The 20,803-nt window shown below is 45.8% G+C and overlaps 2 protein-coding genes, 1 long non-coding RNA gene and 1 other non-coding gene across 5 annotated transcripts in view; 2 read left to right on the top strand and 2 right to left on the bottom strand.

The window, feature by feature from the left end:
• TNFRSF17 (TNF receptor superfamily member 17) overlaps positions 1-17,137 on the top strand; it is a 138,091-nt gene extending 120,954 nt beyond the window's left edge. The window contains exons 1-3 of one of the 2 annotated variants that reach the window (XM_006073620.3): positions 12,242-13,051; positions 13,623-13,754; positions 15,589-17,137. In XM_006073620.3, coding sequence (XP_006073682.3) covers positions 12,934-13,051; positions 13,623-13,754; positions 15,589-15,872 — 534 coding nt within the window. In that variant the 5' untranslated portion in view covers positions 12,242-12,933 and the 3' untranslated portion in view covers positions 15,873-17,137. Of the gene's footprint in view, positions 1-12,241; positions 13,052-13,622; positions 13,755-15,588 lie in introns of those variants that run through there. The other variant, XR_006548250.1, reaches the window with a different exon arrangement.
• Positions 7,505-7,577, bottom strand: TRNAR-CCU. The gene has a single exon. It is a non-coding gene; the product is annotated as a tRNA-Arg (tRNA).
• A 545-nt stretch (positions 17,138-17,682) lies between the features above and the next one.
• On the bottom strand, positions 17,683-19,766 carry LOC123331554. Its single transcript, XR_006548254.1, has 2 exons — positions 19,369-19,766; positions 17,683-18,270 (listed from the first exon to the last, which is right to left on the bottom strand). It is a non-coding gene; the product is annotated as an uncharacterized LOC123331554 (long non-coding RNA).
• The window catches only part of SNX29 (sorting nexin 29), a 586,612-nt gene continuing 585,574 nt past the window's right edge, over positions 19,766-20,803 (top strand). Inside the window, exon 1 of the mRNA XM_044935759.2 lies at positions 19,766-19,952. Within this exon, the coding sequence (XP_044791694.2) occupies positions 19,946-19,952 (7 nt within the window). The 5' untranslated portion in view covers positions 19,766-19,945. The remainder of the gene's footprint in view (positions 19,953-20,803) is intronic.

The raw sequence follows: 20,803 nt of genomic DNA, 5'->3' as shown, positions 1-20,803 counted from the left end.
GAAACAGTCAGGACCCCCTGAAAACCAGAATGAAGCCACTTTGAGAAATTATAAAGAGCTAATAGAAGGTGGCATTTCCGAAGAGGTTAGAGAAGGCAGGAGTTCAGAGAGGCTGGTCTTCAAAGGAAATGTTCTTGGAAAACTAGCAGGTGACCTTGAGACTTGGCCCCAAATCAAATTAGCCTTTTCATGTTCACAAGCAAACAGGTGTCTGAGGGATGCAGAGATCTGAGTACGAGGGAGAGAGGGAGGAAGAAGGCCTTTGGGACTGATCTGACTACGAGGGAGAGAGGGGGAAGAAGGCCTTTGTATGGGACTCTGCCATTGCAGGATTTACCCAGCAGAGGTGCTGAGGCTTCATTGGATCCTGGCTCTGAGCTGTTCCATCTCCTCCAGCTCTCCTTAGCACAAGCCCAGCCTCCCCCAGGCTCTGTTTCGGGTTTAAGAAGAAACCAGATCATCTGCAATTTATGGATATATGCCAGAGGGACAGTGTTTCTGGCTTAATGTTTGCTGTTCCTTTCTGTTCCTGTTAGTTTTGTGTTCTTTTGAAGTTTCTTTCATTTTGGACTGCAGTACACTAGCAAAGGGCTTCCTGGGTGGCTCAGTGGTAAAGAATCCACCTGCCAATGTAGGAGACACAGGAGATGCAGTGTTAGAAATGGCAACCCATTCCAGTATTCTTGCTTGGGAAATCCCTTGGACAGAGGAGCCTGGTGGGCTATATAGTGCATGGGGCAAAAGATTGGACACAACTTATCGACAGCACAACCACAACACTAGCAAAAGCTTGTCTGGAGATATTTAGTGCTCATAAAGAATTTTCAGTGGTAGTGAAGAGGCAGTGCAGCCCAATGGATAATACTGTGGCTTTGGACGCTGTATCAGTCAGGGTAGACGAGGCCATGCTGCAGTAACGAACATCACCCAGGTCTCATTCACGCCACATGTCTCAGGATGCATGCATTGCTATCACAAAATATCATAGGCTGGGTGGATTAAACAATAGACATTTATTTCTATTGTTTAGAAATAAATTCTAAGTCTGGGCAGTCCGAGATCCACATGCCAGCAGGTGTGGTGTCTGGTGAGAGCTCCCTTCCCGGCTCACAGCCGGCTGCCTTCTCCGTGGCACTTGAGCGCTCAAGTTCTCTGGTGGGAACTCTGCTCAACGTCATGTGGCAGTCCGGATGGGAGGGGAGTTTGGGGGAGAATGGATACATGTATGCGTTTGGCTGGGTTGCTCTGCTGTGCACCTGAACCTATCACAACATTTTTCTCTTTAAATTTATTCTTGGCTGCCCTGAGTCTTTGCTCTGCATGCAGGCTTCTGTCTAGTTGTGGCCAGCAGAGGCTACTCTCTAGTTGTGGTGTGCGGGCTTCTCGTGGTGGCTTCTCTTGTTGCAGAGCACAGGCTCTAGGGCATGCACACTTCAGTACTTGTGGCTTCCATGGGCTTAATTGTCCCATGGTATGTGGAATCTTTCTGGACCAGGGATTGAACCTGTGACCCCTACATTGGCGGGCAGATTTTTAACCACTGGACCACCAGGGAAGTCCTATCACAATATTGTTCATTGCTATATTCCAATATAAAATAAAAAGTTTAAAACTTTTTTTTAAAAAAAGAAGAAAGTTCCCTGGTGTCTCTTCTTGTAAGGGCACTAATCTCATCATAATGGCCACCCCCCTCATGACCTCATCTAAGCTTCATCACCTCCCAAAGGCCTCACCTCCAGAAGCCATCACATTGGGAATTAGGGCTTCAAAAGATGAATCTGGGGTACAAACATTCAGCCCATCACAGTTTCCTTCCTGGGTCCTCTGGGGCTGTGCTTCTGTCATCCTCCCATTGGAATCCAGGCTCATGAAGCTGTCAACATCTGGGGCATTGCTATTCAACGTGGCAGAGGAAAAGAGAACATGGTTGAATTAAGCCCTGGCCTCTGTCTTCGAGTGACATGTGTCTCTTCTGCCCACATTCAAAAACAAGTTATTCATCTATGTGTGACTTCAAAGTGGGGCATAGAAAGTACAGTCCTGGCTTTTGCTTAGGCGAGAACTGTATTACTGGGCACAGCTCCAGCGATCGCCAGAGTCACACAGTCTAGACATTGCCATGAGGATATTTTCTAGGTGGACTAACATTCAAATCAGTGGACTTTCAATAAAGCAGATTACCCTCCATAATGGGCGTGAGCCTCATCTAATCAGTTGAAGGCCTTAAGAGCAAAGACTTCAGTCTGCTCTTCCCCCAACAAATTTGGCCTCAAGCCTGCAACTTGGAAACCCTAGAATTTCCAGACTGCCTGGTTTGCTTTCTGGATTTTGGACTCAATACCGTAACATCAACTCTTCCCTGTATTTTTAGCCTGTTAGGCTGCCCTTTGATTTTGGACTTGCAGCCCCCACAACTGCATGAGACAGTTCCTTAAAATACCTGTCTGTCTATCTCTGTTTGAAATTTATGTATTTATTGGCTATGCTGGGTCTTCATTGCTGCAAGAGGGCTTTCTCTAGTTGCGGAGAGTGGCGGCCACTCTCTAATTGTGATGCGTGGGCTTCTCTTGCTGCAGAGCACGGCTCTAGGGCACTCGAGCTTCCTAGTTGCGGCTCATGGACTCAATAGTTGCAGCTCTCAGGCATTAGAGCACAGACTCAGTAGTTGTGTTGCATGGGCATAGCTGCCTCGAAGCATCTTCCTGATCCAGGGGTCAAACTCATGTCCCCTGCATTGACAGACAGATTCTTACCCACTGGACCACAAGGGAAGCCCTGTCTATATCCTTTTGGTTCTGTCTTTCTGGAATAACTTCACTAATATATAGTTATACCCCGATTATACAATTAACCCCTCAACCTGTCAACATCCAGTCCAGAGCTAAGCCTTGTTTCTTGAACCTGCTTCCAGATCACCTAATACAAATGCAAATCCTGTAATGAGAACTGTCTAACCTTTTCTAATAAAAAGCATGCACTAAATAATAATTATCAAAATAAAGTGTCATAATAAATACCATGTACATCTACTAAAGTAAAGGACATTAAAAGTATCTAGCCTGAGTGAACTCCAGGAGTTGGTGATGGATAGGGAGGCCTGGTGTGCTGTGATTCATGGGGTCCCAAAGAGTCGGACACAACTGAGTGACTGAACTGAACTGAACTGAGCCTTTGACAGTATTGCAACAATATTTGAATTTCTAGAGGCTGTTTTTCTACTTTAAGAAAAAGTAAGGGTTTTGGACTGAACTTGTGGGTTTCCTGTGGGCTATTATGCTAGCTCTGTGCTAGCAGAGTCATCAGTCATCCCAGAAAAAGAGAGTTCTTGGGACTTTCCTTGTGGTCCCGTGGCTAGGACTCTGTGCTCCCAATGCAGCAAGCCTGGGTTTGATCCCTGGTCAGAGAATTAGCTTCCACATGCTGCAATAAAGATCCCACATGCTGTAAGGAAAATTGAAGATCCCATGTGCTGTAGCTAAGACTGGGAACAGACAAATAAATAAATAAATATTAAAAAAGAAAAAAGAACTCTTGCTTTTGCTTGCTACTCATTACTTTAGTACTAACCCCTTGCCTTAACCTATCTCTCAAACTCAAGTACATTCTGTCCTCCACACTTGCAGTGCCTCTTTGCTTCATCAGCCTTTGAAATTCTAGCATTTATTATTTTTTAATAAATTAATTGATTTATTTGAAATTTCAGCAATTCATGAATGATATTGTTTTCCTGGCTTTAGTTTTGGGGAATCCCATTGGATAGCAAGGAGATCAAACCAGTCGGTCCTAAAAGAAATCAACCCTGAATATTCATTGGAAGGACTGATGCTGAAGCTGAAGCTGAAATACTTTGGCCACCTGATGTGAAGAGCTGACTCATTGGGTAAGACCCTGATGCTAGGAAAAATTGAGGGCAAGAGGAGAAGGGGGCAACTGAGGATGAGATGGTTGGATGGCATCACTGACAAAATGGACATGAGTTTGAGCCAACTCTGGGAGATAGTGAGGGACAGAGAAGCCTGGTGTGCTGCAGTCCATGGGGTCGCAAAGAGTTGGACACAACTTAGCAACTGAACAACAGCAACATTTATATGGGGTCTCCTCCTGGTTATACTGCTCTAGCCAGCCTTGGGACTTAACAACCTTCCCAGAAGTTGATTAGCTCTGGGCTTCTTTTTAATAATAACAAAATCACTAAAATTTGCTGAGCACTTACTCTGGGCTTGAAACTGTGCTCATAAATTTTTTGCACGTAAACTCAAGTGTTCTAGAAATCATCTTTCTTAATCTTTGCAGCAGTTCCACAAAGTTGATATATTATCAAGGACGTTTCTATAGATAAGGAATTTGAGGCTCAGAGAGGTTAAGCTACTTGCCCAAGGTCACACATTGTGGTGGGGCTCGGCTTCAGATTTTTCTGGCTCCAAAGCTTGTGCCTTAATCATAATGTGCCACTGTGCAGGCAGGATTCTGGACAGTTCTGAGAGAATCTCTCTTTTAAAACATTTATTTATTCATTTGGCTGTGTCAGGTCGTAGTTGCAGCACAGTCTTTCACTGCAGCTGGGAGACTGGGAAAGAGCATAGGAAGTGGCAGCTTCCTATTCTCCAAAGGATATCATTGTCACATGCAGTGATGGATGGTGACAAGGACGCCTCATGGGTTCAGGCACATCTTCTGAGCTCCAGAACACTCAGACCCCGCAGCACGTGGAATCTGAATTCCCTGACCAAGGATCCAACCCGCATCTCCCACACTGGAAGGAGGATTCTTAACCACTGGACCACCAGGGAAGTCCCTGGTGGATGTTCCAACAGCAAGAATAGAGGTATGTCAGTCAGGGATGCTCATGGGCGCTGAGCCGCCGTGAGTAGTAGAGCAGCTGGGACGTATTGTAGAAATCAGACCTTCCATAGTTGTGGAGGGAGCTGGGGAGCTGAAGACCAGAGGGATCACTGACCAGTTGATCTGAGGAGTCAGGAACGTCCAGTTGCTAACATGGTGCTGAGAGGGAGCTTGTGAGATTTGTTTAGGTTGCCTCCGTGCGGCCCCCGCCTCTGTGAATCAACAGGTAAGCTGATGGCAAAATGGTGGGGCTAGGGCCACTGTTGGTCAGCAGGGCGTCAGGTGGGAAGAAGAGCTAAATGCAAAGCAAAGGAGAATGAGGATGTGCCTGAACCCATGAGGCGTCCTTGTCACCATCCATCACTGCATGTGACAATGATATCCTTTGGAGAATAGAAAGCTGCCACTTCCTATGCTCTTTCCCAGTCTCATGCATGCTCCTCTGTGGGTCAACTCTGCCCTGGAACCGTGTGGGGGTGCTGGGAGACACAGCTCTCAGAGAAACCTGGGGGACATAGGACGACAGAGCACAGAGGTTACTCAAGGTGGTCAACAGAAGGCAAGGACTGGGTGTGCAGTCAAGGTGTTGCTGGAAGGGGGACCCCTACCAGGGCCTGAGAGCAGGCTCTTGTCTAACACTTAGAAATGAATTGGCCAAGGAGACACACGTGCTGAAAAAGCAAGAGACTTTATTGGGAAGGGGCTCCCTGGGTGGAGAGCAGGAGGGTCAGGGAACCCAGGAGAACTCCTGGGCCACATGGCTTGCAGTCTGCAGTATGGTGATGGGATTAGTTTCTGGGTTGTCTTTGGCAAATCACTCTGACTCAGGGTCTTTCCTGGTGGCGTATGCCTTGCTCAGCCAAGATGGGTTACAACAGAAAGGATTCTGAGAGGGGTAAGACACATAGCGTCTCCTTTTGTGCTTTCCCAAACTCATCTGGTTGGTGGCGGCTTATTAGTTCCATGTTCCTTACCAGGACCTCCTGTCGTAAAATAACTCACGGAAATGGATACTATGGTGCCTGGTCAGAGTGGGCAGTTTCAGTCTGTGTGTTTCCCCTAATGAAAGGCCTTGATTTTTGTTTTTTAAAATATGTATTATTTATTTATTTTGGCTGTGCCAGGTCTTACTTGCAGCATTCAGGGTCTTTTAGTTGCAGCATGTGGGGTCTAGTTGTCTGACCAGGGGGTGAACCCTGGGCCCCCTGAATTGGGTGCATGGAGTCTTAGCCACTGGACCACCAACAAAGTCCCTTGTCCAGGGCCTTGTGATGGTGAATTTTGTGCGTCGGTTTGAAGGGCCAAGGGTTGCCCAGATACTTGGTCAAACGTTATTCTGGGTGGGTCTGTGTGGGTGTTTTTGGATTTATTAACATCCAAATGGGGCTTCCCTGGTGGCTCAGACGATAAAGAATCTGTTTGTAATGCGGGAGACTCAGGTTCAATCCCTGGGTCAGGAAGATCCCTTGGAGAAGGGAATGGCTACCCACTCCAGTATTCTTGCCTGAGAAATCCCATGGACAGAGGAGCCTGGTGGGCTACAGTCCATGGGGTTGCAAAGAGTCGGACATGACTGAAGCAACTTAGCACGGCACAGCGTCTGAATGAGTATACTGAGTTAAGCAGATTGCCCTCGTCCAAAGAGTTGAAGGTCTGCCTGCCTGCTGAGCTGGGACCCCAGTCTTTTCCTGCCTTTGGACTCAAGCTGAAACATCAGCTTTTTTTGGGTCTGGAGCCTGCTGGTTCTTGAGCTGGAACTTTAAACTCAGACTGAAACGACACCATCACTGTTGATTTTCCTGGGTCCCCAGCTTGCCAACTGCATATCTTAGGACTTTTCAGCCTCCTTTTGTGAACCAATTTCTTATAGTAAATCTCTTTCTCTCCTGGTCATTCTGTTTCCCTGGGGAACCCTGACAAACATAAGTCTAGAGAAACCTACTAAAACCCTTGGAAAAACTTGTGTACTGTTGGTTTGGAGTTAAGAGCCAAAGGTCAGCGTGTTCTGCTGTGAAAACTTGCTAGTCGTTTAGTAACTTGGGAAAAGGATCTTTTAATTGAGTGGATTTTCCTTGCAATTGGGGGCTGTTATACTAGTCAGTTATACTTAACATAACACGCTAATGGCTTTGGAGTTTGAGGCAGCGTCTTGTCGCTTCTTTAGAGCGTTGAGTGACTGCTGAAGCTTGATACCGACTCAGGGATTGGTTTTCCTCCCTGTTTTCTCTGTGTAAAGTGAGGTCAGACCCAGCACTCTTTTGGTGATGTTATTACATCTACAGACTTTTTCAGGAAACTTAAAAAAAAATCCTTATTGTTAAAACATGCTATTTACTTCTGTTTTATTATTTTGCTAAACCACCAAATCACAGTCTTTGTGGACTAGAGAGAATTGTAGAGATAATCGGGCTTGACTTTTCCCAAATCATGTTCACAAAACGTTTATTCCTAAATTTTCATAGATGATCCTTCAAAAAAGGGATTCAGTGACCACGTAGGTTTGAAAAGGCAGCATACGCGCCCCCTCCCTCTTTTGAAGAATCCAGCACTTTAATAAAGTTTGAGATACCTCTTTAAAAAAAATATGTGTTTGTTTGGCTGTGCCGGGTCTCAGTTGCAGCACACTGCATCTTCACTTGTTGTTGCAACATGTGGGATCTTGTTCCCCGACCAGGGATCAAACCTGGGCCCCCTGCATTAGGAACACAGAGTCTTAGCCACTGGACCACCAGGGAAGTCCACCCAAATGCACATTAGTAAAGTTTGAGATACTTCTTAAACTTTGAAATGGATGTATCAAGTAGGCAGTTGGTAGATGGGTCTGGATTTCAGGGTCAGGGCTGGAGTTGAATATACAGATTTGGAAGGTAAAATATTTAATATCATGGGAACAGAAGAGACGAGTAAGGAGGGTTTAGAAGGCATGAGTGTGTGAGGGCTGGAAGTGCTGCAGCTCCCTTGTGACCATGAGGGAAAGATTTAGGAATGGAGCCAAGACTCAGAAGATGGCATTGATGAGGCAACTGACAGAGAGAAACTTCAGCTACTATAGCTGATTCTACTATACTTTTCAGCTATAATACTAGTACATTCTTTTTGAACTTAAGTTTTTATATCATTTCTATGGGAAGAGTCCTGACTAACATAACATCTCCCAATCCCTTATCTCTGTCTCCTATGTTTCCCCATTGCCTTTGCTGTCATGGAGGAGAATCAGCTGACCCAAAGATGCCAGAATTCACATGTTCTGCTGTGAAAACTTGCTAGTTGTTTAGTAATTTGGGAAAAGGATCTTTTAATTGAGTGGAATTTTCCTTGCAATTGGGAGATGTTATACTAGTCCCCCTTATCCTGAGGAGCAAAGGGGAAGGCACAGCTTACCTCAGTAGGTGTCTGTTCTGGACATTTCAGGCAAGAGTGGAGGAATCAGTTAAGAATGGGTGAATATGGTTAAGGATTTTATGTTTGGATTATTAGCAATCAACCCAAACTGACTCTGGCTCTCTGGCTAACATAAGCCAAAAAGGAGCTTTATTGGAAGGATCACGGGTTTCCCCCACAAAGTCAGAGCAAGCTGAATAGCAAACGTGGGGAAGGGGAGGGACCAGAGCTTGCCTGGGGAGCCTCAGCAGGCTGGCATTACCCTCCTCTCTGGGCTGCCCATCCACTGATGGGATACAGCTGCAAGTTCTGCTCTCTCTGGTTCAAGCTTGAAATGACTTGGAGAAAGATGCTTTTGGGGAAAGAGTGTGCGCTAAGATGAAGATCCCCAGCCTGGTTCCCAGGAGTCCACCTAGCGCATCTGAGATGCTTGGCAACAGGTCAGGAGGCGATTGCCATGACCTCTCTGAGGATGGAGCCATTCTTGGGCTTCTCCAGGATGCTTGAGGCCTACAAGGGATTAAGAACAATCTCTGCAGGGACTTCCCTGGCAGTTCAGGGGCAAAGACTCTGTGCTCCCAATGCAGGGGACACAGGTTCAATCCCTGGTCAGGGAACTAGATCCCACATGTGGCAACTAAGAGTGTGTGGCGCAACTAGAAAAGATCCCGTGTGCTGCAACTAAGACTTGGTGCAGCCGAGTAAATAAATTATCGTTGTTGTTCAACTGCCAAGTCCTGCCAGACTCTTTGTGAGCCCCTGGACTGCAGCACGCCAGGCTTCCTTCCCTGTCCTTCACTGTCTCCCAGAGTTGGCTCAAATTCATGTCCATAGAGTCAGTGGTAAATAAATACTTAAAAAGAGAAAAAGAACAACCCCTGGAGGCCTTCATCGCTTGTGAATCCCAGTGAGGGTGCTTTGGCCCTCACACTGTCTCAGACTCTGCCCATCCTGGTCTGACATCTTTAATCTTTATTCTTTCCCCTTTAGACTATGATCTTCATCTTTGGGTAACTTTCCTTTTACTCTACTCTTTTCCCTCCTCCAAGCTCCTCAGCTACCATAGGCAGAATTAGTGAGAAGACAGCTCGCTGTGTGTGGGCTCTCACCAGACACCAAATCTGCTGACACCTTTATCTTGGAGTGCCCAGCCTTCAGAGTTGGGAGAAATATAGTTCTGTTGTTCATAAGCCATCCAGTCTATGGTATTTTTTATAGTAGCCTGAATGGACTAATAGAGCACTCTTTAAAAAAATAATTCTATTGAAAAAATAATCATTACTATTAAAAATAATTATTCACACAGTACCAAAATTTTTCAGTGAAAAGTAAATTTGTTTTTCCACCCTGGACTTTTTGTGTCTTGCCAGAGGCAATGATTACTGTCTCCTGAGCATCTTTTTGGATGTAGGGTATGTTTATATCTCTGTATAGACCCTACATGGAGAAGGCAATGGCACCCCACTCCAGTACTCTTGCCTGGCAAATCCCATGGACGGAGGAGCCTGGTAGGCTGCAGTCCATGGGGTTGCTAGGAGTCGAACTGGACTGAGTGACTTCACTTTCACTTTTCACTTTCATGCATTGGAGAAGGAAATGGCAGCCCACTCCAGTGTTCTTGCCTGGAGAATCCCAGGGACAGGGGAGCCTGGTAGGCTGCTGTATATGGGGTCGCACAGGGTCAGACACGACTGAAGTGACTTAGCAGCAGCAGACCCTACATATTTTATTTTATTTTTTTGTTTGTCTTTTTAAATTTTACTTTTAAAAATATTACGTATTTTATTTGTAAACACAACAAACAAGATTTGAAAACACACTCTTCATTACTTTGCATTTTCCACTTAGTGATGTACTGTTCACATCAGAGGGCATTGGTTTCATTCTTTGCATAGTGTTGAATTCTTTGCATGGTTGCATAGTATTCTACTGTGAGGTTCCCCATGACGGACAGGCTCGTGTGACTACAAATGATGCTGCAGTGAACATCTTTCTGCATAGTACTTCAGGCACCTGAGCCAGTACATCTGTCAGAAACAGCAGTGCTTTCCACCAGACTTCCCCAGCATGGCCTAGTTTAGCCACTTCCTCTTTCTCTCTGCTCCTTAAGTACCCTCAATATACCGACTGACCGACTCAAAGGCCACCAGTGACCCCTTCCCTACTGCATCAACTCTGACTTTTCCACAGAATTTGATCCCATTTCCTATCCTTCTCTGAAACTCTCCTTGCTCAGCTGATAGGAGAGATAACCTTTGTCCTGGCCTATCTCTAATCATGCTTTTCCTGTGTCCTTTCCTGTCTCCCAGGGTCACCGTTTGGCAGGAGTCTGAGGGCGTAGGACCTGCTGGGCCAGCCCTTTCAGCTCTTGGTTGTCCCACCCAGGCTGGCACACCCGTTGACCTCACCTCTGGAGGAATGTGAGATTTTGATCAATCTAAGTTCAAACTTTCCTCTAGGCTTCAAGCCCTTCATTAAAAAAAAAAAAAAAAAAAAGGTGTGTTCTTTTTAATTCTTGCATTTTATTTTATCATTGTTTTCATATCAAAAAGTGTAAAGAATAACCAAAATAAAACAAAAGAATAACATAGAAACTGTCAATTTGTCTACCATTCAGCTTAATAAAATGTGACCAATATAGGTGAAGCCTCTTTTGCCCCCTTTCTGCCCTCTAGAGATAGGCGCTGTCCTTAATCTGAGATTTTTCCTGTCCTTGCAGTTTACTTGAGTCCTGTATTTCTGATTGAGTTCTTTAGACATTTCCATATGGGTATCTCTCAGTATGGTTAAATGCAAACACATGTGATTCCATTTATGTAAAAGGAAGAATGTGCTACATGAATCAATCGATCAATCTGGCCACCTACAGAAATCCTTCCAGAAAGATCTATATCACTAATTGGCTAAACAGAACACATTGGCAATAGCATGGGGGACTCGACTCTGTTATAACCCATATGGGAAAAGAGTATGGAAAAGAATAGGTATGAGTATATGTATAACTGAATCACTTTGTATAATACAACATCATAAATCAACTATACTCCAATAGAAAGTGAAAACAGACAAATAACACACTGGTGGGCCTGTTTGCAAATGCTGCTTTATACACCCCAATATTAACGGTGACTGTTTCTGTATGCTACGACTATGGGTAATTTTGCTATATGCCCACCTGTTTTTTCAAAGTTTTCAACAGTGGAACATAGACATTGGATAGATGTTCAACAGTGGAATATAGACATAACATAGACATATGTTATAATATTATGTTAGTTTATTGTTGTTGTTCAGGCGCTAAGTCATGTCCGACTCTTTTTGACCCCGTGGACTGGAGCACACCAGGCTTCCCTGTCCTTCACTATCTCCCAGAGTTTGCTCAAATTTATCTCCATTGAGTCGGTGATACTATCCAACCATCTCATCTTTTGCCACCCCCTTCTTCTCCTGCCCTCAGTCTTTCCCAGCATCAGGGTCTTTTCCAATGAGTCGGCTCTTCACATCAGATGGCCAAAGTACTGGAGCTTCGGCTTCAGCATCAGTCCTTCCAATGAGTATTCAGTGTTGATTTCTTTCAGGATTGACTGGTTTGATTTCCATGCTGTCCAAGGAACTCTTGAGAGTCTTCTCCAGCACCACAATTTGAAAGCATTATATTAATAGTCATATATTATTATTATGTCCCAAATATGTCTTCCTCTAGCCCTCTTTTACCTACCTCTTTTTTTTTTTTTAACCTATTTTACCCTAGAAGTAAAAATAGAAGTTGCCTCTTTTACCCTAGAAGTCTCTATTTGTCGGAATTCTGGGATTCTTCCTAGGTTTAAAACTTGGTAGTTGTGCTTCATACCCATTTTTTCTTAAAAAAAAAAAAGTTGTTCGTTTGGCTTCACGGTCTTAGTTTCAGCAGAATCTTTAGTTGCAGCAAGTGAATGCTCGGTTGCAGCAGGTGGGATCTAGTTCCCTGACCAGAGATCGAACCCGGGCCCCCTGCATTGGGCACATGGAGTCTTAGTCACTGGATTACCAGGGAAGTCTCCCCCTCTCACATTCTCTCTTCCCACTATACTTTGTGGTTATTTGAGTGCATTTCTATCTCCTCTAAGAAATGGCAACCCACTCCAGTATTCTTGCCTGAAAAATCCTATGGACAGAGGAGCCTGGTGGGCTCCAGTCCAAAGGGTCGCAAAGAGTGTGACACGACTGAGTGACTAAACACACATGCACACTGTCTCCTCTGTTAGATTTTAAGTTCTTCAGTGGCTCAGACCTTGTCTTATCTCTCTCCTTGGGGCCCATCACACAGCACAGCTCACAGAACAGATGCTCCAGAAATGGTTACTGAGCCTTCTGCTTGATGCCTCAGGCTTGTTGACAATGCCACACTTGTCACCTGCCTGGGAAATTTCCTCTATAAATAAGCAGTTTCTGTTTCAAGTATGGTTTGCTCTTGCTGCATATATCCCCTCTCTTACTTAACTCAAGCCTCAAACTTAGAAACTGGAATTAGTGTTGGTATTCAAATCCTTAGCCACAGTACAAAGAGTCAGCCCCCTTAAGAACCAAGTCATCAATGTGAAGTTCTGTTTTTTCCTCGACATTCTGGCTGTCGTCACTACATTTGCTGGGGAATTCTCAACAAGAGTTTACTTGTCCTTCCATGCTGTTCTTTCAGCGGTTTCCTTGTTTCTTTTTGTGATCCAGTTCCAGATGGCTCAGCGGTGCTCCCCAAATGAATATTTTGACAGATTGCTGAATTCTTGCATATCGTGTCAACTTCGATGCCCTAATACCCCTCCTGTAATATGTCAGCATTATTGTAACACAAGTAAGTAATCCTGTTTGAATGATTACTCACTGGTGTGAAGTATTTGCTGTGTGTGTGTGTTTGTGTGTGTGCTTGCTGTGTCTGACCCTTTGTGACACTATGGACTGTAACCCAGCAGGCTCCTCTATCCATGGGGATTCTCCAGGCAAGAATACTGGAGTGGGTTGCCATGCCTTCCTCCATGGGAATCTCCCCAACCCAGGTCTCCCATGTTGCAGGCGGATTCTTTACCGTCTGAGCCCCCAGGGAAGCCCAAAATTACTGGAGTTGACTGTTCATTCAAAGAAGAAACATTATGGGGAAGGTGGTGAGATTTTCTGAATCAAAAAGAGAAAGAAAATAAGGCAATCATTTAAATGCCAACAGGAATGGATACTTTTTCAGAACTCAACTCTATTTTATTCTGCAATCTTAGCAACATAGATTTTTATCATCTCTCCTAATTAAGTATTAACTTAGAATTTAAAAGTCAAAGCTGAGGAATTAGGGGAAGTGGATGGCAAATAACCTTTACCTGATGTGAATATTATGTTATCAAGTTCATTCTCTCTCTGACGTTCTTTTGATTCAGTGAAAGGAACAAATACATTTCTCTGGACCTGTTTGGGCCTGAGCTTGATAGTTTCCTTGACAGTTTTCGTATTGATGTTCTTGCTAAGGAAGATGAGCTCCGAACCATTAAAGGACAAACTTAAAAACACAGGTTGGTTTGATGGTTGATCTTTGAAATCTCTTTCCAAGAGGTGGCTATTGTGAATTTCAATTCCTTTTCTTCTTTCACGTTGTGTATCTCATCCGGTAAGTGCCCTTTTGAGTATGTTAGATGACAGTTGGGTTAAATGAACTTGGGAGAAGGGAGCTTCCTTTCCGATGTTTACACTTTCTTTGTTGATATCGTACCATGTCAGCATTCCTCAACATTCTTCCTCTGGTATTTACTCTTTTGAAGTACTGAGGCCTCTTTGGGAAACATCCATCTCTTTGACCAAAGTCAGCACATTGATTAAACATCACACTATCAGAAATAGCTAGCCAGGTCTGGTACTATATGAAAAAAATGTATTTGACAAGATTGGTGGCCGTATTTTTATACAAATACAAGTGTTGTTTGCTCAGATGAACAGTCTACTGCTGAAAAAAAGCTAGAAATGAATACCAATTGCTCCTGGATTATTTAAGCAATCATCTCAAAGGTCTTTATTAAGCAGTAGAGAATCAGTCCCAGGGAAGTGAATGTTCTGCTGAGGAGTTTCTTAAGAGAAAAATCTTTCAGCACCTTTGCCCATGATCTAATTTCTAGACCGCTTTGCCGTCATTGCCCTATTTCTTTATGTGTGTATTTTCCGTGCATAGTCTATAAGGCAACGTTTCATCTGCTTTCTAGTGCGGAAAGGGGAGGAAGATGACTGTTCCATATCATTTACTCATTTTGTCTTTTTTTGCCTGGGGCCTGAGAGACAGGTGGGGAGTGACTTTAAGTATGACATTTTGGAAGATGGAGGTATACCATGTAACGTTGTGAAAGTATTAAAACATGCCTGCACAGGCGTGTAATGGGGACACAACAGAGACTCCTTTATGGGATCATGAAAGATTCATTAAAAAAAAAAAAAGTAATCTGCCCAATGCTCTGTAAGAGAAACATCTTTACTTTGAATTGTAAAGTGTCACCCAAGACTCATTCTGGTATGCTGTAACACACGCTGATCTGTCATTTCGCAATTGTGAAAAGGGTCGGTATCTTAATGTATCCAAGGGCCAAGTGGGTCAGAAACGAATGTAGTGGGTCACTGGAGGTTCGGTGATAGGGGAGCACGTGCCCAGCTTGAAGGAGACAAAGGCTCTTGACTCCCAAGTGTTTTCTTGTAGGAATGTCAGTTCCCACTGGCCACATTTTGTTGTCTTTAAAAAAAAATAAAGTAAAAGAGGGACTTCCAGGGTGGTCCACTGGGTAAGACTCTGCACTTCCACTGCAGGGGGTATGACTTTGATCCCTGGTGGGGGAAATTCTGCGACCTTTTGGACTTTGTGACCCTATGGAATGTAGCCCACCAGGCTCCTCTGTCGGTGGGATTCTCCAGGCAAGAATACTGGAGTGGGTTGCCATTTTCTCCTCCAGTGGATCTTCCTGACCCAGGGATTGAAACTGTGCCTCCGTGTCTCCTGCAGTGCAGGCGGATTCTTTACTGCTAAACCACCGGGGAAGCACCCCCAAGCCATGAGGTGGAGAGACCAGTTGTCTAGATTTCTATGTAAAATCTCTTGATTTTCAAACGTGGGCCAACATAAAACAGATAAGCAAACACTTTAAAAATACTGTGTGCCCTAAAGTGAGCATGTTTTTGAACCCAACACGGCCCATGGTCTTTCAGCTCATGACCTGGTGTGTAAGGCCTGCTTTCTTTTTTTAAGGCCTGCTTTTTTGGGGGAAAGACTTTTGTCTCCTGTTGCTTTGATCCCTGATGCATGCTGCTAAGTGTGGCACAACCAAGCACCCTGAAAGGTTTAGGATAACGGTTCTGTTTTTGTGCAATCAGGAGCGGTTCTCCAGAAGAATGCTAATGCAGACCTGGATGTTAGCAATAACAGCACCATCGTGGCTGAAGCTCTTCTTTCGAGAGGCCTGGGGTACACAGTAGAAGAATGTACGTGCGAAGACTGTGTCGGGAGCAAACCGAAGGTCGATTCTGACCATTTCTTCCCCCTCCCAGCCATGGAGGAAGGCGCGACCATTCTTGTCACCACGAAAACAAATGAGTACTGCAGTCTGCTCACTGCCACCCATGTCACGGGGACGGAGAAGTCAATTTATACCAGATAATTAACCATGTTAATGCTATAGTTACTTGGAAAATCTTTGTCCTCAGGGAAGGATGGTGTCTCAGATCTCTTTAAGATGATTGTACTTATCAGCAGATGATATGGCTTTCCGTCCTCTAATTCTGGAAAATCTTTATGTTAGCTATGTTTTTCTACCTTATTGTTGGGAGCTTAACTCTGGAAACTTCCTTGGTTTCATGATTAAATTGACTCACTGAAAAAAAAAAACAAAAAAAGCACCGCAATGTGTAGATCCCACAGTCACATATTTCTATGGTTAGGCAGCTTCTCTCCTACACATGTGCACGTACATTTCAGGACAGACTGGATTTCTCTCTTTATTGTTAAAGGAAAGCAAGGTGATCCAATGTACTCTCTGTATATAGGAGAAGCCTGGAGTCACCACCCTGCTTCGGTGTGCAGGGCATGACTGGTTCCTGACTTGGGGAGCTTTCAGCTTCATGGAGTCATACAGGCATTATTATAATCATATAAATGAACGTGTAGCTGCAAACTGTGATAAAGGTGTACTCGGCATCATTTTTGCAGTTAACGCAGGAAGTAATAATGACAGATAGCATTTATTTAGCCTTTCTAATGTGCCAGGGGTTGTTCCAAGTGCTTTACCTGTACTAAGGCATTTAATGTACACAACAAATCACAAGGTAGGTGGACCATTACTATCTCCCTGCTACACATGATGACAGAAAGGGAGTCAGAGCAAGGGTCACATGGATGGTAAATGAAGAGCCAAAGGGAAACCCAGACGTTCTGATCTATCCCTTTTTCTTCTTCTCACATCAATTTAATTCCATTTCTGAGTTTCTCATCTCAATGGGTTACCCATTGGGAGAGGGTTGCCTTCCTTGGGTTGTGCAAAGGTCCTGGGGTGTTATGGAAACAGGCAATGCCCTCTAGTGTCTGTTGACTTTGATTCTTCTTAAGATAATACCCATTAGCACTACATCAGAGAACCTCGAGGTCTTGGGGCTTTGTGGCTTTTGTGTTGGGTTTGGGATATGGAGAAACTTGGTGAGACATTTCTACCTACTTGGGGCCCATCATGGCTCCATTCTAGGGCCTTGAGGGCCATAGATGGTACAACATAGTGGTGAAGACACTGGCTCTTTGAGTTTGAATCCTGACTCTGTTACTAGGAAGTTATAGACACTGAGTGACTGAGACAGTTAACCACTCCCTGTTTCAGTCTCCCCATCTGTAAAATGGGGATCATGACAGTATCTACTTATAACATTGTTTTGAAGATTAAATGAAAATATACACACACGTACATTTATTATTTATTTTTTTCCCATGATAAGTTTCTGGTTCATGATAAGTACTTTGTGTTAGTTCCATCGCAATCGTGGTTTTTATTAGTGCTTTGAGGTCTAGTTTCTCTGAGCGCAGGCAGACACTCTTTGTTATATGGCCTGGGAATATTCCTCCTAGCTTCTCACAGCCCTTCTTCCTTCTCTCCTTACTGCTCCATTCTCCCCAATGAGTTTAGATTTTTCCAAAAGCCCAGAAATGCTATTGACCTTAGGCTTTTGATTCTTGGTTCTCCACTACCGGGCTAAGTCTCAGGAGGAAGGAATTACCTTACTTAAAGGGAGTAGCTGGTGGTGGAGGATGTGAAGTACACGTACATGTTCAATAACATATCCCGTTTCAAGTGCCAAGAAGACAAAGTACAGGGCCCTGTAAGAAGGTGTATCACTTCCTGACAACTCCATGGATCAGGTATGTGATGTCTCAGCAAAGTTACAGAGGCAGACAGACCTAACCTAGACTTTCTGGGGGGAAGAGAAGGGATTCAGGCACACTGATGCTTTACCTAGAATAACAAATTAGCAACAACTGTAAAGCACAATTTTGAACATGGGAAAAAAAACCACCTTAACAACCAAAGAATTTTCAAGAATTCCCCAACACAAGAATTTCTACATTCTATCGCAGTCCCTACACGACTGTATTTTGACACAATTGTAATCATAGCGTACAGACCATTTTGCATGCGGCTTTTTAAAATTACTGTATTATCTGTGGCCTTTCCTTGTGTTTCCATTACCTTTATAATTAGCATTTTCAAATACTGTGAAGTGGGCCATGATTTGCTTAGCTATTCTCTAACCTGGCTTTGGTGCTTTCCACTTTCTATTATAAACAGTGCTGCAGAGACAGCATCCTTCTAAAGATCTCTCAACCTCTGCTGAGTCCACAAGGTAAATTCCCAGGGGCCAGAGATGATGTGTAGAGAAGCAAGGTAATAGCAGAAGACCACGGGGCTGTAGGTCACACACAGGGGGATGGCATTCTGGCTCCATTTCCCCATGGGGCCTCAGTTCAGTGTTTTGTGGATCAAGTCTTGGGAGTGGATCAATCGTTCTCAGGCAACACTGGGGAAAAAAAAAATCGAAGAGAATACATTCCCTGCAGAATTTTGTTAAATAGCTTCTTAAATGTATGCATTTGTGTGCTGGGTTGTGGTGTAAAATGTTTGGAGGGCTACAGTCCACTGGATCACAAAGAGTCCCACAGGACTAAGCGATTAACACTTTCACTTTCTTTTTCTTGGGACAAAGGAGTTGGGAAAATGCTTTTTCACCCTTTCTGAGCCCTCTTTCTCTTATCTGTAAAACGGGGCAGTAACAACTTTTAAAACACAACCCATCCACATTCACACCACTGCTACCACCCTAGCCTCAGGCACTCACACTTCTTGCGGAACAACTGCAGTGCCCCTCTAACCAGCAGCCCTTTCTTCCACCCTGACCCACTCACTACAACTCATTCTCAACCCAGGAAGAGGAACCATCTTAAAACCTCCTGAAGATTGTGTCCTCTGCTTCAGTTCAGTTCAGTTCAATCACTCAGTCCTGTCCGACTCTTTGTGACCCCATGGACTGCAGCACCCCAGGCCTCCCTGTCCATCACCAACTCGCGAAGCCTACTCAAACTCATGTCCATCGCGTCGGTGATGCCATCCAACCATCTAATCCTCTGTCATTCCCTTCTCCTCCTGCCTTCAATCTTTCCCAGCATCAGGGTCTTTTCCAATGAGTCAGTTTTTCACATCAGGTGGCCGAAATATTGGAGTTTCAGGTTCAACATCAGTCCTTCCAATGAATATTCAGGACAGATTTCCTTTAAGATGGACTGGTTGGATTTCCTTGCAGTCCAAGTCCTCTGCTTAAACTCCTGTAATGATTTCCCACTCCCTACCTCCCTTCCCTGGTGGCTCAGACGGTAAAGAATTCGCCTGCATTGCGGGAGCGCTGGGTTTGATCCCTGGGTTGGGAAGATCTCCTGGAGAAGGGAACAGTTACCCACTCCAGTATTCTTCCCTGGATAATCCCCATGGACAGAGGAGCCTGGCGCCAAAGTCCATGGGCTCCCAAAGAATCAGACACGACTGAGCGGCTTTCACTTTCACCTCTTTAGAGTGAGGCAGAAAAGCCCAACCCCTATCACCCACATCTTCCATCTCCTCTCACCCTTTGGCTCCAGGCAACACCTCCAGGCAGGAGGTTCCTTCTGGAACACCCTTCCTGCAGATCTTCCCGGGCCGCCTTCCTCTTACCATCCAGGACTCTAAAGTCATCTGCATAGAGAGGCCCCCCGGGACTTTCCGCTTCTCTGGTCCCCACGCTTTGGCCCATTCCTCTTTTTTAATTTCCCCGTTCCGCTCCTAGGGCTCTCGTAGCCACCTTCCCGCCTGGCTCCCCCACAGAGGTGTGAACTCAGGCTGGCGGGGAGGCGTCCCAGTCGGTCTCCACCGCAGCCGGGGACTAGCGAACCACGCACGAGGCGTCCCAGCCGGTGTGTTTACGACTGCCCCAGGCGTCCTGCAGCTTCTCGGCACAGCAAGCCGTGCCTCAGTCTGGCCACCTCGCGCGGGTGCCCAGGTTTACCTTCCGGGTCGGAGGGCGGGGCCGCGGCGGCTGCGCTCCACTTCCGGGGCGGGGCGGCAGGCGGGGCGGGGCGCGCTGTCTCCCGGCCTGTCTGGAGCGCGGCAGCGGCAGTGGCGGCAGTGGTGGCGGCGCGGCAGGCACCGGCCCGGGGAGCAGCACCATGAGCGGTGAGTGGCGGCCTGGCCGCTGTCACCCGCCCCGGCCGCTCCGGCTCTCGCCGCTCCAGCTACACACTCCAGCCCCCGAGTCCCTGCGTACCGCTTGCTTGCGGACCCCGTCCCGTCGCTCCCAGTTTCCGGACCCCTGTACGCCCAGGTCCTGGCCCCTGGTCACCTGCACTTTTCTGGAGTGCCGGGTCCAGGCATTCCTAGTCCCTTGACCCCTGTCCATCACTTACACAGCCTGCTGCTGGACATCTGTCCCCCGGATCCCTCAGTCCCTGCCCATCCTCCGACCCCCTTGTGCAGTTACCAGACCCCCAGTTCTCAGACCTCCTGTGTCTCAGTCCCTCCTAACTCCTCGACCCTCTGAGTCTCAATTGCACTCCTGGGTCCCCCTGCTCCCTAGCCACTCCCGAGGCCTCTGTCCCCAGTCACTCCAGTCTCCGCAGGGGCAAAGAGTGTTGCTGACCATTCTGTTGCTGGTCATTCTTAGTTTGCTGACCCCTGTGCCCCGCGTTCCCCCAGCTCTCGGTTCCCAGAGGACTCTGAGTTCTCCAGCCTCTTTGTCTTCCCCGACCCTGCGGTTCCCTCCTCCCGTCTTCCCCCAGTGCTTTGCTGTCCCAGTCCCCAGTTGTTGCGTTTCTCATTTTCCCTCTCAGATCCTTGCTTCTTGCATTTTGGTTATTTTTTCATTCTTCAGCTCCTTCCATTTCTTCTCCTGCTCATTTGAGGTCTCACTTGACCTGCCCTGCAGCTCTTCCCCTGCTGTCCAGTGTTGAGCCCATCTGGGGGTCTCTGCCCTTCCCATCCACTCTTCTCCCCTCCACTGGAGTGCTGGGTGGTTTTGGTGGGAGGCT

This window comes from Bubalus bubalis, chromosome 24 (assembly GCF_019923935.1).
Source record: "Bubalus bubalis isolate 160015118507 breed Murrah chromosome 24, NDDB_SH_1, whole genome shotgun sequence".
NCBI lineage: Eukaryota > Metazoa > Chordata > Mammalia > Artiodactyla > Bovidae > Bubalus > Bubalus bubalis.
Note: the sequence above shows the minus strand (reverse complement) of the source record. Positions and strands in the feature narration are given on the sequence as shown.